The sequence below is a fragment of the Salvelinus sp. IW2-2015 genome, linkage group LG22 (genome assembly GCF_002910315.2).
Source record: "Salvelinus sp. IW2-2015 linkage group LG22, ASM291031v2, whole genome shotgun sequence".
In the NCBI taxonomy this organism is placed as follows: domain Eukaryota; kingdom Metazoa; phylum Chordata; class Actinopteri; order Salmoniformes; family Salmonidae; genus Salvelinus; species Salvelinus sp. IW2-2015.
The window spans coordinates 2,656,243-2,676,541 of record NC_036862.1 but is presented as its reverse complement, the minus strand read 5'-3'; the positions used below and the strand labels follow the sequence as shown (position 1 = coordinate 2,676,541).

Genomic DNA, 20,299 nt, shown 5'->3' with positions numbered 1-20,299 from the left:
TCCTAGAACTGGCCGCCCGGCCAAACTGAGCAATCGGGGGAGAAGGGCCTTGGTCAGGGAGGTGACCAAGAACCCGATGGTCACCCTGACAGAGCTCTAGAGTTCCTCTGTGGAGATGGGAGAACCTTCCAGAAGGACAACCATCTCTGCAGCACTCCACCAATCAGGCCTTTATGGTAGAATGGCCAGACGGAAGCCACTCCTCAGTAAAAGGCACATACAGCCCGCTTGGAGTTTGCCAAAAGGCACCTAAAGGACTCTGACAATGAGAATCAAGATTCTCTGGTATGATGAAACCAAGACTCTTTGGCCTGAATGTCAAGCGTCACGTCTGGAAGAAACCTGGCACCATCCCTACGATGAAGCATGGTGGTGGCAGCATCATGCTGTGGGGATGTTTTTCAGCGGCAGGGACTGGGAGACTAGTCAGGGTTGAGGGAAAGATGAATGGAGCAAGGTACAGAGATATCCTTGATGAAAACCCGCTCCAAAGCACTCAGGACCTCAGACTGGGGCAAAGGTTCACCTTCCAACAGATCACCGACACTAAGCACACAGCCAAGACAATGCAGGAGTGGCTTCAGGAAAACAAGTGAATGTCCTTGAGTGGCCCAGTCAGAGCCTGGACTTGAACCCAATCTAACATCTCTGGAGAGACCTGAAAATAGCTGTGCAGCAACACTCCCCATCCAACCTGACAGAGCTTGTGAGGATCTGCAGAGAATGGGAGAAACTCCCCAAATACTGGTGTGCCAAGCTTGTAGCGTCATACCCAAGAAGACTCGAGGCTGTAATCGCTGCCAAAAGTGCTTCAACAAAGTGCTGAGTAAAGGGTCTGAATACTTATGTAAATGTGATTTTTTAAATCTTTTTTAAATTTAAAATAAAACAGTTTTTGCTTTGTCATTATTGGATATTGTGTGTGGATTGATGAGAAAAAAAATGTAATCAATTTTAGATTAAGGCTGTAATGGAACAAAATGTGGTAACATTTAAGGGGTCTGAATACTTTCTGAAAGCACTAAATCTGTATTCCCTTTAGTGAATGCACTAATCTGTATTTTTTTCTTGAGCAGATGGTCGAGGGGCCGGAATATAATTACAAATAATTTGTAGAATGCAAATTGACCGCAAGAAGCCCAAACAGATATATTTGACTAAAACATAATCATTTCAAACCTTGATTACATTTGTATATGATCACATCTCTCTATTATGCGTGGGAATACTTGGGAACACATTTCCAAAATGAAAATCACTTGGAGCCGACTTCCTGGTGTTCTTATGTCCAACAATAAAAAATAAAAATACATTTATTGCTCAGAAAACTTGGGGGGGAAGAAATAAAACCAACCACGGGCCACCAGTTGGGTAACCCTGCAGCACAGTATGGTTTAGGAACTGACTGACATGAGAAAGAGGCTTGCTGGCACCTGAAATTAACTTATTTWAAAAAATTATTACAAAAAATACTTGAATCATAATCTAGAAAATGTCCCATGTCCGTTACGACGCTCATTTTGTCCGACTACTTGGCACACCCCTACTAATTAGTAAGGAACTCCCCTCACCTGGAAAAAACAAAAATCAGTAGACATTAGGCTCTCCATGGAACGTATTTGCCACCCCTGGTTTAGAATATTGGCACCGACTCAAATACCAYTTCACTTCCCCAATATCATTGCACGTTGAAGACACAAGCAGTAGCGGTGCGTGAGTGAAATCACTAGGGAGGCCAAGCCAATAAAAAGCCATATTACAACCTGTTGCTCTATAACCCATTTGTTCATATGCCACTGTGATGTACAATAAGGCCGTGACAACAAAAAGACAAGTCACAGTGGCAGAATAAATTCAACTACATATATTGTACGTTTGTTTCATCACAAAACCAGAGAGCAACATCTGTCCAGTTAAGTCCACAAAGTAAATATTGCGCATGAAACAGTTATATGACCTGCAGCATGGTCAAGCAAGTTAACGTTTGACAGTTTACTAAACTACTACTGATTTAGAACCAGAGTCACCGCAAATCAGCACAAAGACAACAGGAGGTTGATGGCACCTTAATTTTGGAGGACAGGCTCGTGGCAATGGCTGGAGTGGAATAGGTTGAATGGTATTTGGTTTCCATTTGTTCTTTTCCAGCCATTATTATGAGCTATCCTCCCCTTATCAGCCTCCATTGCAACAGGAGCACTGCCTCCACTATTCCAGCACCATTTCAACTTAAACATCAAATCAACAAAGCTATATATGCTTAGTTTAATACACTGAAAACATAGATAGCAAAAACTAATTTAGTCCAATAAATGTTGCTAAATATCATGTGATTTCTGTCTGTGTGTTTGTAAAACAAATAAAGTTGACTCACACTACTTAGACTAGTTCAACACCAATACCATTCTACTCTCTTTCATGTTGGCAAAATGGTTTAATGCTGTCATACAGTACGTTTTCAGTTTGTTTTCATAGGCTACCTAGCTAAAAACTATTTGCTAGCCTATCTTCCTTGCACGGGCAAAAATTAACCAGATAAGTTAGCTAGCTAGTTAACGTGAGTCTGCTATGCTATATATTGAATTTCAATCGTTTCAGGCCAGTGGAACAATATATGAATTTATGGTTAGCTCAGAATCACCGTCATAATCATTGGCCTGTACAGAGAATTAAGTCAAAACCACATCTCCAACTATGGCTTACGAAAGGGCCGATTTAGCATGCTATCTACTGCAGGACATCAACACAAGCAGACCAGAAACAGACACTTTGTCTCAATGATTGGCGTGAACCCAAATCCAAACGGGCCTTTTTCCACACCGCCAGGACAACCCACAGTTGAGCTCAGCGAAACGATTAGCTGCTTTTTTAATAATTATATCAATTGAAGCCAAATACTTGCTGGCATCAATCACTAAATTTCTACAGCAGGTCATACTGTTTAGATCCAGACAGCATCAGATACATGGGCCACACATTGAGACAGAGGGGCGCGGTTTCCCTCGCGCGGATGATTTCTCCGGTGAGATTCAGCCACTTGCGAATTGACTGAAAATTATGAAAACACAGACGAAAGAGAAATTTTAAATTTACACAATTAATTTTATTGGTCAAATATTTAGGGAAGCATGGCTTCCCTTGGTATCGATGAATACATGCCACAGGACAAGACAGACCTTTCAAAAATGTTTTATTTTGTTTCAAAGTAATCACTTATATAAATCTCTAGAGAAAACAATGTGTAAAATGAACCTACTATCAAAACAATGTCGATCGAGCCAGTCTCTGGCATTTCCAGTGAGCCCCCAAACTGTCAAAGACCTTGAAATGCATTCAAACCAGAGTGAAATCCCAGAAGGTCAAATGTCCAAGCAATATCTACCCTCTTCTCCCCATGGTATAAGTTCATAAAGGCACAGACAAAACTTTCTTAAACTCCATTACAATCCTGACCACCTGAGCCCTCTAGGCGATATGGCAAGACCAGTTAACAAGAGGTGATGAGCAGTGCCAATGCAGATGCTCCAAACACCCAGGATTCAGCTGCCCAGACTGGGGAACATCTCAGTAAGGGTGCCCTGCTTACTGCCCCTCTTCAGTGGCCTGGAGGTTGAGGCAGCAGCGCTGGAGATGGTGGAGCTCCTTTCCCCCATATTGGTGGTAGATGAGGGCCCAGACAGCCACCTCCTCTCCACTGTGTTCCTGTTCTCTGTGGAGGTGCGTGAGCGCCCCCTGCTGGCCCTGCTACGACCACTACCCTCTCTGCTGGAGTCAGGTTTCTGGCGGAGCTGGTACTGGTCACTGGAGCCCTTACTGCGGTCTACTGTGCGGTCGGCCTCCTCGCGGTTCAGCTGCCTCTGCAGCTGGAAAGCCATCTGCCGGTCCTCCTGCTCCTGTTGCATGCGGCTGAAGAGCGCCTCCTCTCTCTGGGCCAGCTCCTGGAGCAGCAGGGCCTTCTCCCCTAGGCCTACCTCTCCTCTATCTGCAGCATGGAGAGATGAGGATGAAGGACAGAGCCACTTACTGACCACGTCTGCTTTCCCTTCGTTTGGCTCGTCAATGTCACAACTCTTCCTCTTGGCCGAGGTCACTCCTCTCTTCGGGGTGCCGTGGAGGGGTGTGCGTGCCAGTGAAGATCCTGAGGGGACGGTCAGATGGTACACCGTACTCTCTGATGACGTTGAGGCCTCACACGGCGTGCGGTAGCTCTCTGGGTAGAATTCTAGCAAGGGCATTGTTTGCTTTGCTGGCTCTTTGGAAGACCAAGGCTTACTCCCCGAGTGCAAGATGTTCTCCTTCAATCGGACACAAAAGTAAACAGAAGTTAAAGATAAAATATTAAAGTTTAGTTGCTAACTGTTTGTTACATTTTGCATCAAGTGTTGGCTGAGATAATATGGAATTTCCCCCCCTCATAAAACCACAAATTCCCATAATTTTTGTCAAACAATATTTGCTTTTGTTCTCATGGGTGTGGGGAAGGTTATGCCCCTCAGTCAAGTTAGGTAATATACAGTGGGGAGAACAAGTATTTGATACACTGCCGATTTTGCAGGTTTTCCTACTTACAAAGCATGTAGAGGTCTGTCATTTTTATCATAGGTTAACTTCAACTGTGAGAGACGGAATCTAAAACAAAAATCCAGAAAATCACATTGTATGATTTTTAAGTAATTATTAGCATTTTATTGCATGACATAAGTATTTGATCACCTCCCAACCAGTAAGAATTCCGGCTCTCACAGACCTGTTAGTTTTTCTTTAAGAAGCCCTCCTGTTCTCCACTCATTACCTGTATTAACTGCACCTGTTTGAACTCGTTACCTGTATAAAAGCACCTGTCAAAACACATTCAATCAAACAGACTCCAACCTCTCCACAATGGCCAGACCAGAGAGCTGTGTAAGGACATCAGGGATAAAATTGTAGACCTGCACAAAGCTGGGATGGGCTACAGGACAATAGGCAAGCAGCTTGGTGAGAAGGCAACAACTGTTGGCGCAATTATTAGAAAATGGAAGAAGTTCAAGATGACGGTCAATCACCCTCGGTCTGGTGATCCATGCAAGATCTCACCTCGTGGGGCATCAATGATCATGAGGAAGGTGAGGTATCAGCCCAGAACTACACGGCAGGACCTGGTCAATGACCTGAAGAGAGCTGGACCACAGTTCTCAAAGAAAACCATTAGTAACACACTACGCCGTCATGGATTAAAATCCTGCAGCGCACGCAAGTTCCTCCTGCTCAAGCCAGCGCATGTCCAGGCCCGTCTGAAGTTTGCCAATGACCATCTGGATGATCCAGAGGAGGAATGGGAGAAGGTCATGTGGTCTGATGAGACAAAAATAGAGCTTTTTGGTCTAAACTCCATTCGCCGTGTTTGGAGGAAGAAGAGGATGAGTACGACCCAAGAACACCATCCCAACCGTGAAGCATGGAGGTGGAAACATCATTCTTTGGGATGCTTTTCTGCAAAGGGGACAGGACGACTGCACCGTATTGAGGGGAGATGGATGGGGCCATGTATCGCGAGATCTTGGCCAACAACCTCCTTCCCTCAGTAAGAGCATTGAAGATGGGTCGTGGCTGGGTCTTCCAGCATGACAACGACCCGAAACACACAGCCATGGCAACTAAGGAGTGGCTCCGTAAGAAGCATCTCAAGGTCCTGGAGTGGCCTAGCCAGTCTCCAGACCTGAACCCAATAGAAAATCTTTTGAGGGAGCTGAAAGTCCGTATTGCCCAGCGACAGCCCCGAAACCTGAAGGATCTGGAGAAGGCTGTATGGAGGAGTGGGCCAAAATTCCTGCTGCAGTGTGTGCAAACCTGGTCAAGAACTACAGGAAACCTATGATCTCTGTAATTGCAAACAAAGGTTTCTGTACCAAATATTAAATGTTCTGCTTTTCTGATGTATCAAATACTTATGTCATGCAATAAAATGCAAATTAATTACTTAAAAATCATACAATGTGATTTTCTGGATTTTTGTTTTAGATTCCGTCTCTCACAGTTGAAGTGTACCTATGATAAAAAATTACAGACCTCTACATGCTTTGTAAGTAGGAAAACCTGCAAAATCAGCAGTGTATCAAATACTTGTTCTCCCCACTGTATGTCCATTTATGGGACCCCTTTTGGCTCAAGAGCATGGCCAAAGGCAAAAGTCTGTAGGCTCTTTCGGTACATAATGTTTATCAGGCACATGTTAGCTGTATGTGGATTCAGAGAGAAGAGCATGTTATTTTTTAAATAGTAAATTCTGATTGCATGAGCATTTTGGAGACTGACAGAGACCCACCTTGTTAGCCATAAAGCTGGAGGTGGGACTAGTCTCTGAGTTGCTGTTGTGTCTTTGTGGAATAGGGGACAAGAACCTGGAAACAAAATAAATTGTCAGAACACTCCCATATAATATATTTAATTAAGTCACTTATCCAGAGCAATAAACAATAAGTGCATTCAAAGGTAGTAGAACCACATATCACAAACAAGTTATTTATCTGCCTATTTGTGCCATCAGCACACCTTCCAAGGTTTCTATTTTTGTTTGCATTTTGATTCTCTATTCTGCTCTCAGAAGTGTGCACTTATTCACTCCCACTTATGGATTTACAAGCATTAGATTGGTAGGAGCTCCAACCATTTTCCTTACACCACCAATATTTTTAAACACGAGGAAATGAGTGCACACTTCTGGGAGAAGAGAGAATTGGACCACAGCGTAAGTCTGATCACGTAAGGGGACTCACTTCTCTATATCCCCAGCGTTGGTGTTCCGTTTCTTTATTGCTGGGGTGATGTCGTTCGTCCGCATGATCTTCTGTGATTCAGAGATAGGTATTGGATTCTGAAGAGAACATAAAAAAAAAGGTCTGATAGTGATTCATTCCCAATACATAGTGCCACTAGGGCTGACTCCAATTAATCAACTGGTCGATTGTTTGGTCAATAGGCTGTCGGTAGACCGAGATGTACAGTGCATTTGGAAAGTATTCAGACCCCTTCTCCACATTTTGTTACGTTACAGCCTTATTCTAAGATGGATTACATTCATTTTAAAAATCCTCACCAATCTACACAATACCCCATAATGACATAGCGAAAACAGGTATTGCAAAAACAGAAATACATTACTTACATAAGTATTCAGATCCTTTGCTATGAGACTCGAAATTGAGCTCAGGTGCATCCTGTTTCCATTGATCATCCTTGAGATGTTTCTACAACTTGAGGAGTCCAACTGTGGTAAATTCAATTGATTGGACATGATTTGGAAAGGCACACACACCTGTCTTTACAAAGGTCCCACAGTTGACAGTGCATGTTAGAGCAAAAACCAAGCCATGTGTTCAAAGGAATTGTCCGTAGAGCTCCGTGACAGGATTGTGTCGAGGCACAGATCTGGCGAAGGGTACCAAAATATTTCTGCAGCATTGAAGGCCCTCAAGAAAACAGTGGCCTCCATCATTCTTAAAATGGAAGAAGTTTGGAACCCTTCTACAGCTGGCCGCTCGGCCAAACTGGACAATCGGGGGAGAAGGGTCAGGGAGGTGACCAAGAACCCGATGGTCACTCTGACAGAGCTCCAGTTCCTCTGTGGAGATGGGAGAACCTTCCAGAAGGACAAGATTCACTCGGCTGATGACACCAAGATTGAACTCTTTGGCCTGAATGCCAAGCGTCACTTCTGGAGGAAACCTGGCACCATCCCTACAATGAAGCATTGTGGTAGCAACATCATGCTGTGAGGATGTGTTTCGGCGGCAGGGACTGGGAGACTAGTCAGGGTCGAGGGAAAGATGAACGGAGCAAAGTACAGAGAACCTTGATGAAAACCAGCTCCAGAGTGCTCAGGACCTCAGACTGGGGGCGAAGGTTCACCTTCCAACAGGACAACGACCCTAAGCACACAGCGAAGATAGGAGTGGCTTCGGGACAAGTCTCAATGTCCTTGAGTGGCCCAGCCAAGGCCCGGACTTGAACCTGATCAAACATCCCTGGAGAGACCTGAAAATAGCTGTGCAGCAACGTTCCACATCCAACCTGATAGAGCTTGATAGGATCTGCAGAGAATGGGAGAAACTCCCCAAATACAGGTGTGCCAAGCTTGTAGCGTCATACCYACGAAGTCTCAAGGCTGTAATCGCTGCCAAAGGTGCTACAACAAAGTACTGAGTAAAGGGTCTTAATATTTATGTAAAGATTCTGCCCTCTTTTATTAAAAAAATATATATAAAGTCCTTTTTTTGCTTCATCATTATGGGGTATTGTGTGTAGATTGATGGAAAAAACTAACTTAATCCATTTTAGAATAAGGCGGTAACATAAAATGTGGGAAAAGTCAAGGGGTCTGAATACTTTCTGAATGCACTGTATGTGCCCATCTCAGTGAACTAATCCATTGCGGAGGCCTAGACTAGAAGCCAATTCAAGCTTGATGGGCTATTTGACCAAGGAAAGTGATGGAGTATTGTGTCAGATGACCTGGATTCCACAATCACACGGCCTCAACCCGATTTTGGATGAGTTGGACCGCAGAGTGAAGGAAAAGCAGCCAACAAGTGCTCAGCATTTGTGGGAACTCCTTCAAGACTGTTGGAAAAGCATTCCAGTTGAAGCTGGTTGAGAGAATGCCAAGAATGTGCAAAGCTGTCAAGGAAAAGGGGTGCTACTTTGAAGAATCCAAAATATATTTTGATAAGTTTAACACTTTGAGTTATTACATGATTCTGTGTGTKWTWTYWYAGTTGTGATGTCTTCACTATTATTCTACAATGTAGAAAATAGTAAAAATAAAGAAAAAAAACTCTTGAATGAGTAGTTGTCCAAACTTTTGACTGGTACTGTACATCACCAGTAGTGCATTTACCGTTAATTCCTGTAATTTCCAATCTAATCTGTTTGTTTGGTTATGGTCATTTCTGTTAATGCATTCCATTTATTATTATCATTATTCCAGTCTTACCGTTGTCATTGTCGGAGAGGACACATTGTTTGCAGAGCACACTTCTGAGAAATAAGTTTAGGATTATTTCATTCCATTTACGTGTTTTGTCAAATCAATTTAGGTCGTGGTCTTTTGGTTGGAGCGCTCCTGTCAATGTTAAATTAGGACGCGCACCTGATTACCCATAGGAGTATATAGGCCTATAGGGTACCTGGCCTGCGTGCAAATGTAGGGATATAATGCAGGCATACACATCTGATAATATTTCTGATTGGCTTAAAACACCACCACTAATGAGCTGTGGAGCTTCTCATAGTAAATATTTTCTCCACCTCAAACAGCAAGCAAATTAAATTATATTTTTACATTTTTGAGAATGACAATAGTTCCTTAATGCATTAGAAAAATATTTCCAGCTCTCCCTTTCGATAACCACTCAGCTTGAAAGGAMAAAATGTCATGCTCTGATCCAATTGAAACGTTAAAAAAAGGCCTACTTGATTACTTCTTATCAGTGCTCGACTTGGACTGAAATAGGTTCCGGTTCTCATTTTTGGCGCTGGTACTGTTTCTATTTAGGTGCAGGAGCTCCACAATACTTTTCAGCTAATATTCTATTAGAGGAACAGAAGCTCAAGCTGCAGACAATTTGAGGTGCCGGTACTCGTCTCTGGTGAGCTCCTGCCTAAGTCAAGCACTGTTTCTTATCCCTTGTGCAAACCGGCTACAGCTGTCTGTCCCGGGAAACTCTGAAGGCCCAGAATATTTCATACAATGTTGCATGTTGTCTAGCACAAGCTTGGCGCCCTGACCCAAGTTGATACAATGTTTCAAGTTCTTTGCAGACAAGGCAATGTGATTTATAGGCAAAAACATTATTAGGATATTTTCTACCTGCACAATCTTTTTATTTGTTGGATTAGTCTATTTTTACATAGTTGGCAATAGAAGTWACTTTTTAAGTTTGTATCATTTTCATTTATATAGATAGAACTTTGATTAACAACATGACAATGATTGACATATGAAAACATTATGAAACTGAAACGCAGATCGGTAGAAATGGGCACTCTACATGAGAAAGGTTGTAAACTTCTCATGTAGCCCATTACAGGCAACTTCAGGAGAGTAATGGTAGAATCTTCAACAGCCAGCAGGAGGAGAATGGTTAGGTCAGGTTAAGGTTTTTTCTTTTGGTTATCTAAATCTCTGGCTCCCTCGAGTCAGTTGTGTCTTATTTCATCAAAGAATAAGTTAACGCTCTGTCACAGCCGGCCACGACCGGGAGACCCATGGGGCAGCGCACAATTGGCCCAGCATCGTCCGGGTTAGGGGAGAGTTTGGCCGGCAGGGATGTCCTTGTCCCATCGAGCACTAGCGACTCCTGTGGTGGGTCGGGCGCAGTGCACACTGACACRGTAGCCAGGTGCACTGTGTTTCCTACGACACATTAAGTGGGCAGTGTGTCAAGAAGCAGTGCGGCTTGGTTGGGTTTCGGAGGACGCACGGCTCTCGACCTTCGCGTCTCCTGAGTCCGTACGGGAGTTGCAGCGATGAGACAAGACTAACTACCAATTGGATACCACGAAATTGGGGAGACACTGGGGTAAACAAATAAATAAAATAAAAATTGTAAGTTTAAAGAATCAGACAAGCTCATTGCATATCGTTTATTATATTAAAACACATAGGGTGTGTCTATATGGAAAAATATTTTTTCAATTACGACCAATTGATCAGTAGAAAGAACAGACKACTTTTGGTCGACCAAGATTTTCTTTAGTCGGGGACAGCCTTATGTATTAAGGTATTTTCTTATTTTAAAAGAGCAAATCAACTACCTTACCAGGATATATTTAAGACAAGAGGCCATTGAGGGACATTTTACAGGTTTGCAAATACATTTTTTTAGCAAGTTGTACAGTACAAGCAAGTTGATAATTTTCCTTGTACCACTGACTAGGTATCCCCCTTTCCCCAATGTAAGAGAGAAGCCCCGTGTGAGGTGCATATACCGGGAGTTACGCTTACTGATTTTATTGTTGAATTGATGGATGTATATTGATCTGTAACCAGTGTTGGGGTCGTTACAAAAAACAAAAATGACCTATTACTTCTTTCAACAGTAAGAAATTACTTCACTTATTACTCCCTGGAAAAAGTAATTAGTTACACTACTCGTTATATTACTTTTGCATAGGGGGGGGCCCAGATTTAGGTTTTATTGCCGACGTTACAGTGGCTATATCGGTCCGCCAATAAAGGACTAGTAAAGGCCCAGTGCACTACCTCAGTGATTTAAAAATATATATTTCTTCATCAAAACAAATATTTTATTATTAAGATTTTTCAGGGGGTGCTACCCCCAACCTCACGTGTTTTTCTTCATATTGTGCAAACAGGGGTAATACTAATCACAAATATTTATTTGGATAAATAACTAATAGGAAAGGAATTATAACAAAAGTAACAACCTATTTTTGATCAGTAAATGTAATATTATTCCTCAAATTGGTACAGTACTGTTATATTACTCTGTAATACTCTGCGTTGCCCCCAATACTGTTCGTAACCAAATGCATTTCAAAAGTTGGAACTATGCTGTTTTTCRGACATTTTGTTCCGTTATTGGTTTCAGATTTCGCCCATGTCACCGACCTGAAAAGCTAATGCAAGCTTTTAAGATTAGAACACTAATTGCACTTTCCCAACCTGTAAACCTGATCTGCTACYATACAAACCCAATCAATTGAAATGATACAGTATTGCCATTTGCCTTTTTGTCAGCAATAAACTATATGTTCTTATGAAAAAGTGAAAGTGGTCTGTGTGGCTCTAAAAACGAGGGAGAACTTAAACCCACCAGCTCCTGGCTGAGCAGTCTGGCCAGCTTGCTGTCATTCTCCAGCTGCGTCTCCTCGTGCCGCCTCCTCTCCAGGCGCTCCTCCTCGTCTGCGAGGAGGCACTGGATGTACTCCTCACTTGCTTTCCTCTCTGCCTCCTCCAGGGCACGCTTCTCCTCTAATATCTGGAAAAGGGTCAGAGGTCATGTCAAGTGTATTCTATGTGACTGAAGAGTATAGTAAAATGTAAACTTGCGTTATAACTTGGGGCCAGAGTTTTCCATGAGGCCACAATCAGACCAGAAAGAACTGTAGAACCTAGGTCCATACCTATGGCCCAGAATTTTTCCTGGTCACGTTACATGGTCAGGAAAAACTCAGGACCCGAGGTATAGTGTACCCTGAGAATTCACCTTGCTGATTTGATCCTCATACTCTCTCCGTACCTCTCCAGGCAGACTGACTTTGGGTCCGGGGACCAATACTGGAGGCAGAGGGAAACGGCAGGTAAACAAACAGAGAAACGGCAGGTCAACCGACCTCGCATAACCCACCCAACAGTGAGAAGAAATAGATTTGTCTGATTCCAAGGTGCCGTGTGGACCCGTAATTACCTCAAAGCATACCCAACCCAGCTGTACTAAAGGACACAAGCCATTTGGAAGTCACTCATTGTTAAATGAAAAACACTGTGTCAGTCACTTAACTGTTTTCATCCTCCTCCTCCTCCTGTCCACTGAGCCTGCGTTGGCACTGCATGGGGAACGCAGCCTGCACCCGCTGCCACAGCTCATCATTGACCAGCGTCTTGTTCCTGCCATTGAGTCGTGCCCATGTGGACACCCGCTTGCGACACAGCGGGCAGCACAGATTGGCCTTGTCCACCGTCTCCAGGAAGCAAGGCTTGCAAAAGGTATGGCTGCACGGCAACGTCACCGGCTCCAGGAAGATCTCCAGGCACACAGGGCAGAGGCAGTCGGCTCGGGACAACCCCCCCGTGCCTCCCCCCTCTGGCGCGGCCATCTCTATTTCAGACACTGGCGGCATCCCTCCGCTTGTATTTCTGTGGATGCCTCCTTCTGTAGTTGTGCCAAGTCCAAATGCACACCAGTGGTTCTGTGGTCCCTGTGTTGTTTCAGTGGCTAATTCTTTGTGGGAGGAACAGTAAAAGTAATCAAGCAGTAGCCACATTAGCTTGCTAAAATCATTTACTGACATGTAGCTAGGTAATTATGTAACTAGGTAATTATCTAGCTAGCAAAATAGAGTATGCTCAGACAAACCATAACTAAAGGATTTAACTGGTTAGGTAAGCTTAGCTATATAAATGACTACCTAATACAATTGAGAGAACTAACTAGCTAGCTAACGTTAGCTAGCCAGCCAACTAACGTTATACAGTTCGGAACTAAAGCCAAGGTAGCCAGTTTTGTATCAGCGCAAACGTTAAACCTCAAGCACGAACAACGGAGTTGAGAATTGTTGGCTATCGAAAAACAAGTTATATTACAAACTCTGATAGAATTTAGAAATGAATAGCTTTTTAATGTCTGTACATTGACATCTACTTACAAGAGTTGTGTTTGCTGCCCCAGAAAAACATAGGTGTAGCGCTAGAAATACCGGGAAAATCATCCGCGTTTCGTCAGCAGCACTAAGTACTTCCGTTTCTCAGATTWAAAAAATTCAAATAAAAGTCCCCCACGTAATAGTAGAAAAGTGTATAAATAAATAAATAACCTGTATCTATTCATGAGACATGAAAAAAATWGTCTAACGATGATTCATATTTGAGTGACATTTGTATTAAATGTGGGTTTTAAAACTTCCAGTAAAAGTATTGTAGGGAATACTCAGTAAGGTCTGTAGAACGTAAACGCATCAAAAAAAGAAATGTCCCTTTTTCAGGACCCTGTCTTTCAAAGATAATTCGTAAAAATCCAAATAACTTCACAGATCTTCATTGTAAAGGGTTTACACAYTGTTTCCCATGCTTGTTCAATGACCCATAAACAATTAATGAACATGCACCTGTGGAAAGTGTCGTTAAGACAGTAACAGCTTACAGACGGTAGGCAATTAAGGTCACAGTTATGAAAACTTAGGACACTAAAGAGGCCTTTCTACKGACTCTGAAAAACACCAAAAGAAAGATGCCCAGGGTCCCTGCTCATCTGCGTGAACGTGCCTTAGGCATTCTGCAAGGAGGAATGAGGACTACAGATGTGGCCAGGGCAATAAATTGCAATGTCCGTACTGTGAGACGCCTAAGACAGTGCTGGACCAGACAGGACAGGCACAAGTGCTCTTCATTGACGAGTCGCGGTTTTGTCTCACCAGGGGTGATGGTCGGATTCACTTTTATCGTCAAAGGAATGAGCGTTACACCGAGGCCTGTACTCTGGAGCAGGATTGCTTTGGAGGTGGAGGGTCCGTCATGGTCTGGGGCGGTGTCACAGCATCATCGGACTGAGCTTGTTGTCTTTGCAGGCAATCTCAACGCTGTGCGTTACAGGCAAGACATCCTCCTCCCTCATGTGGTACCCTTCCTCGAGGCTCATCCTGACATGACCCTCCAGCATGACAATGCCACCAGCCATACTGTTCGTTCTGTGTGTGATTTCCTGCAAGACAGGAATGTCAGTGTTCTGCCATGGCCAGCGAAGAGCCCGGATCTCAATCCCATTGAGCATGTCTGGGACCTGTTGGATTGGTGGGTGAGGGCTAGGGCCATTCCCCCCAGAAATGTCCAAGAACTTGCAGGTGCCTTAGTGGAAGAGTGGGGTAACATCTCATAGCAAGAACTGGCAAATATGGTGCAGTCCATGAGGAGGAGATGCACTGCAGTATTTAATGCAGCTGGTGGCCACACTAGATACTGACTGTTACTTTTGATTTTGACCCCCTCTTTGTACAGGGACACATTATTCCATTTTGTTAGTCACATGTCTGTGGAACTTGTTCAGTTTATGTCTCAGTTGTTGAATCTTGTTATCTTCATACAAATATTTACACATGTTAAGTTTGCTGAAAATAAATGCAGTTGACAGTGAGAGGACGTTTCTTTTTTTTGCTGAGTTTATATATGGTGTCATTTCAGGGGGCTCTGAATAATATGAAGTGTTGCTGACCTTTAAGGGAGAGATCGAAATGTACCAGTGGAGGCTCCTCAGAGGAGGAAGGGGAGGACCATCCTCCTCAGTGAAATTTCATAAAAATAAAAATAGTGAAACATTWAAAAAGTTATCCTTTATAGATACAACTATACTAAATATAGTCATGTCACCAAATAACTGTTTTGCAATGAAGGTCTACAGTAACTTCAACAGCACAATCTGGGCTAGCACCATGGTGTAGCCGGAGGACAGTTAGCTTCTATCCTCCTCTAGCTACATTGACTTCAATACAAAACCTAGGAAGCTGGTAGGCCTCACCCCCTTCCATAGACATACATGGCAATTATGACCACTTCCGGAGGACGTCCTTCAACCAATCAAAGCTTTTGCAGTATGAACTGACATGTTGTCCATCCAATCATAGATGTAGGATCAGAGAATGAACCTGTGTTGTATTGGGATTGTGCCACAGAGCATTATGGGGGTGTGTGAGAAGCTTGGTGACATTGTTGAATAGAGATTAAGAGTGAAGAGTGATAGTTGAGCATTTTTTTGGACATTATTCAATTCAAATTCGTTTTTTTCAAATTACAGGACGAGGTATATTATACATTGTTTTCTTGGTTTTAGAACTTTATTTTTGTGTCCAGTTAGTGCAATTTATTTAAATTTGTCTTGCTAACTTCAGTAGCTAGCTAGCTACCAGCGCGAGTGTGCAGTTTTCTTCGCCAGAATGGTTGAATGGCCAACGCTGCCGAAAATGTTGTGGACTTTTTTGTTGAAGAACCCCTTTCATTCTCTGGGTTACACGGAAAAGTTGCAAATTAAAAGCGAGGGTCGACCTCTGCCTGAGATCAGTTTCACGAAGAAGGATGAAAAAGTGAGGGCGTTCAATACCAACTGATATCAAATGTATAGCTAGTTAACATGGCGCCTATCATCAAGCCACCTGTAATTGCATGTTAAGATTCTTTACATGCTGAACATAATTTCTGGGATGTCGAAAACAATTCTGAATGATTTGATAGCTTCCATTGCATCATCCATTAAAAGTTAGATTAAAGAGAAAGGTTGACGCAGCACATTTTTCCGCGTGCACTCAAGTAGCCTTTGCACTTTCCTCCGGTATTTATTTAGCAAAGATTATAATTATAGAACATAATCACTCCGGACAGACACAAGCAAAAACTCATGACATAAATGTTGCAGCAGCCTAGGCTACACCTAAACATTAGAAATCTGATATGCTGTATGGGATGAAAACAAGACTATTTTTCCGTCTGGTCAACTATAGGCCACTAGTAAGAGCAGCTGCATACAGCCTGTCCAGCTGGTCAGGGTAACTAATTGGTAASGTTATGTATTTATAGTCCATTTGTGTGTCAGGAGAAAATGTGCCTGCCTATACGTTTTTAATTCCAAATATAATTTATATGAACAAATATAAGGTAGCTGAGTTTGAACGGGTTCATCCCCCCAGTGCCAGGAGTGTTTTTCAGGAGTTTTTTTTATAACCATGTGACCTGATTAAGAAAAACTGGTCCCATCATAGCCCATATNTAGCTACCAGCGCGAGTGTGCAGTTTTCTTCGCCAGAATGGTTGAATGGCCAACGCTGCCGAAAATGTTGTGGACTTTTTTGTTGAAGAACCCCTTTCATTCTCTGGGTTACACGGAAAAGTTGCAAATTAAAAGCGAGGGTCGACCTCTGCCTGAGATCAGTTTCACGAAGAAGGATGAAAAAGTGAGGGCGTTCAATACCAACTGATATCAAATGTATAGCTAGTTAACATGGCGCCTATCATCAAGCCACCTGTAATTGCATGTTAAGATTCTTTACATGCTGAACATAATTTCTGGGATGTCGAAAACAATTCTGAATGATTTGATAGCTTCCATTGCATCATCCATTAAAAGTTAGATTAAAGAGAAAGGTTGACGCAGCACATTTTTCCGCGTGCACTCAAGTAGCCTTTGCACTTTCCTCCGGTATTTATTTAGCAAAGATTATAATTATAGAACATAATCACTCCGGACAGACACAAGCAAAAACTCATGACATAAATGTTGCAGCAGCCTAGGCTACACCTAAACATTAGAAATCTGATATGCTGTATGGGATGAAAACAAGACTATTTTTCCGTCTGGTCAACTATAGGCCACTAGTAAGAGCAGCTGCATACAGCCTGTCCAGCTGGTCAGGGTAACTAATTGGTAASGTTATGTATTTATAGTCCATTTGTGTGTCAGGAGAAAATGTGCCTGCCTATACGTTTTTAATTCCAAATATAATTTATATGAACAAATATAAGGTAGCTGAGTTTGAACGGGTTCATCCCCCCAGTGCCAGGAGTGTTTTTCAGGAGTTTTTTTTATAACCATGTGACCTGATTAAGAAAAACTGGTCCCATCATAGCCCATATGAAACCATTTTACAACTGATTAATCACTGTCTATAGTTTATAGGGTCCAGAGTTTTCCTAGTTGGGTTAAAATATAAGGAAAAACTCCAGGCCCCAGGGGGTAAAAATTGCCCCACCGCTCTGGGACCCATGGTGCCACCAGTCTGCTTGCAGTTGTCAGTTATCATCAGGTATGTGGATGATCAGGGCTTTATTCAGGAACGTTTCTTGAGCTGCTTTGATGTGTCAAGTGGGCGAGATGCGCAGTCTGTGTTTGACTTTATGAATTTTGAGATGTCTGAGTTTAACTTCATAGAGAAACTTGTTGTCCAAACCTACGATGGCGCAGCTGTAATGGAATGTATTTGCTATTCGTATTTACAGCTAAGTCCCATCATGTTCCCTGATTAAGAGGTGATGACTACTCCACTCCACTACCATTGTCAACTTTCTCCTGACATTATTAACTGAAGGCTTGACGTCTCATGTCACGCTCATCCACTGGCACTGTGAGTACCCCTATCAATTATCTCTCATTACTGTATGTAGAGTCAATGACATACACAATCACATTATTAAACATKAAAGATTTTGCTCCTTAATCGGACTAACTCCTYAGCTCTTTTGTCTAACTGTGTAGTGTCTTGTGTTATTGATTTTTGTCTTCCCAGTAAAATCCTGTCCTGCACTGGTCAAGCCTCTGAACACCTCAACTCATGCCTCATACCCTCATTCAATCACTGTTGTGATCCCTTTCCAACACTGTAAGTAGCCTTCTCATTCCTCATAATATTGTACTATAAATGTAATTATTAAATGCTTTAGATTAAAATAATTAGTCTTTGACGATTTTTGAAACACACTGTGGTCTCCGTGTGTTCCGCGCCTATATTGTGGGTCTCCCATCCTCCTCAATGTTCAAGTCACCAGCCTCCACTGAAATGTACACAGTAGTTACCTGGAGGAAAATGTGGGAGGGTCATGCCTTTTCAATTTCAGTCAGGGGGAGGGTTTAGTATTTAAAAAATTTAGTCCAGGGGAGGGTCATGCCATGTGTAATCAATTAAATGTCATATTGCTCAGTGTTTGAGAATTAGTTGCTTGTTACAATATCTCATGTGTGCCTGATGATGCCCCTCATCCCTGATTCTCTGCTGGGTGCGCAATATCAAGTGTGCCTTGTGTGGTCTCAATAAAATGATCCATAGCCATAGGTCTAGGCNATGATGCCCCTCATCCCTGATTCTCTGCTGGGTGCGCAATATCAAGTGTGCCTTGTGTGGTCTCAATAAAATGATCCATAGCCATAGGTCTAGGCTATACGAAGAGCATGCCCGGAGAAGCACAAGGTAAAGTTATATTTCTGAGAAAATGTACTTCTTTCCCGAGTTTTTGCGCTGCTGGGATGGAGTATATAAAACTAGGCTAAACTGCATTACACACTGCAATGGATAGCCRTTCCCAATCATGAGCAGTGGCCTGCCCTGCTCTTGCTGATGTAAACCCTTTTGTACTGCTTAACCAATGACTGTGTTGTGTATGGTGGCACTTCAGGAGGCGAGTCAATTTGTCTAAAAAATTACATATCTGTGCGCATAGACTAGGCCTACCCCAGCTAGCACCAGGACGTTAACGTTAACTGACAGTCGTTCTAACGATCAATAGCTAGCAAGCCTTAGGTTAACTTTAATATAGCTAGCCAACATTTTGTATTAGATATACAGTTGAAGCGGAAGTTTACATACACCTTAGCCAAATACATTTAAACTCAGTTTTTCACAATTCCTGACATTTAATCCTAGTCAAAATTCCCTGTCTTAGATCAGTTTGGATCACCACTTTATTTTAAGAATGTGAAATGCCAGAATAATAGTAGAGAGAATTATTCATTTCAGCTTTTATTTCTTTCATCACATTCCCAGTGGGTCAGAAGTTTACATACACTCAATTAATATTTGATAGCATTGCCTTTAAATTGTTTAACTTGGGTCAAACTTTCCAGGTAGCCTTCTACAAGCTTTCCACAATAAGTTGGGTGAATTTTGGAACATTCCTCCTGACAGAGCTGGTGTAACTGAACCAGGTTTGTAGGCATCCTTGCTCGCACACGCTTTTTCAGCTCTGCACACAAATTTTCTATAGGATTGAGGTCAGGGCTTTGTGATGGCCACTCCAATACCTTGACTTTGTTGTCATTAAGCCATTTTGCCACAACTTTGGAAGTTGTCAACCTGACCATGAGAGCTTTTATTCTCTATGTTGGTTAGGTCAGGGTGTCATTAAGTGTGGGTTATCTAGGTGAATTATATTTCTATGTTGGCCTAGTATGGTTCCAATCAGAGGCAGCTGTTTATCGTTGTCTCTAATTGGGGATCATATTTAGGTAGCCATTTTCCCATTGTGCTTTGTGGGATCTTGTCTATGTATAGTTGCCCGTGAGCATTATTCTAGCTTCACGGTTCGTTTGTTCGTTTTGTTGTTTTGTTCTGTTCTTTGAAGTTTTCTATTCCAAAATAAAGGATGGAAACATACCACGCTGCATCTTGGTCTACTCCTTATGACGAACGTGACAGACGTATGCTTGGGGTCATTGTGCATTTGGAAGAGCCATTTGCGACCAAGCTTTAACTTCCTGACTGATGTCTTGAGATGTTGCTTCAATATATTCACATAATTTTCCTCCCTCATGATGCCATCTATTTTGTTTAGTGCACCAGTCCCTCCTGCAGCAAAGCACCCCATAACATGATGCTGCTACCCTCGTGCTTCACGGTTGGGATGGTGTTCTTGGCTTGCAAAGCATCCCCTTTTTCCTCCAAACATAATGATGGTTATTATGGCCAAAGAGTTCGATTTTTGTTTCATCAGACCAGAGGACATTTTTCCCTAAAAAGTATGATCTTTGTACCTGTTTCCTCCAACATCTTCACAAGATCCTTTGTTGTTCTGGGATTGATTTGCACTTTTCGCATCAAAGTACGTTCA

The 20,299-nt window shown here is 42.6% G+C and overlaps 1 protein-coding gene across 1 annotated transcript; it reads right to left on the bottom strand.

Annotated features, from left to right (window-relative positions):
- Positions 1-3,306: 3,306 nt before the first annotated feature.
- Positions 3,307-13,445, bottom strand: rnf168 (ring finger protein 168). The gene is made up of 7 exons (XM_023966976.2): positions 13,369-13,445; positions 12,504-12,944; positions 12,210-12,280; positions 11,817-11,981; positions 6,756-6,853; positions 6,305-6,380; positions 3,307-4,295 (listed from the first exon to the last, which is right to left on the bottom strand). Exons 2-7 carry the CDS (start codon positions 12,841-12,843, stop codon positions 3,540-3,542), a joined length of 1,506 nt encoding a protein of 501 aa, XP_023822744.1. The 5' UTR covers positions 12,844-12,944; positions 13,369-13,445; the 3' UTR covers positions 3,307-3,539.
- Between the last annotated feature and the right edge of the window lie 6,854 nt (positions 13,446-20,299).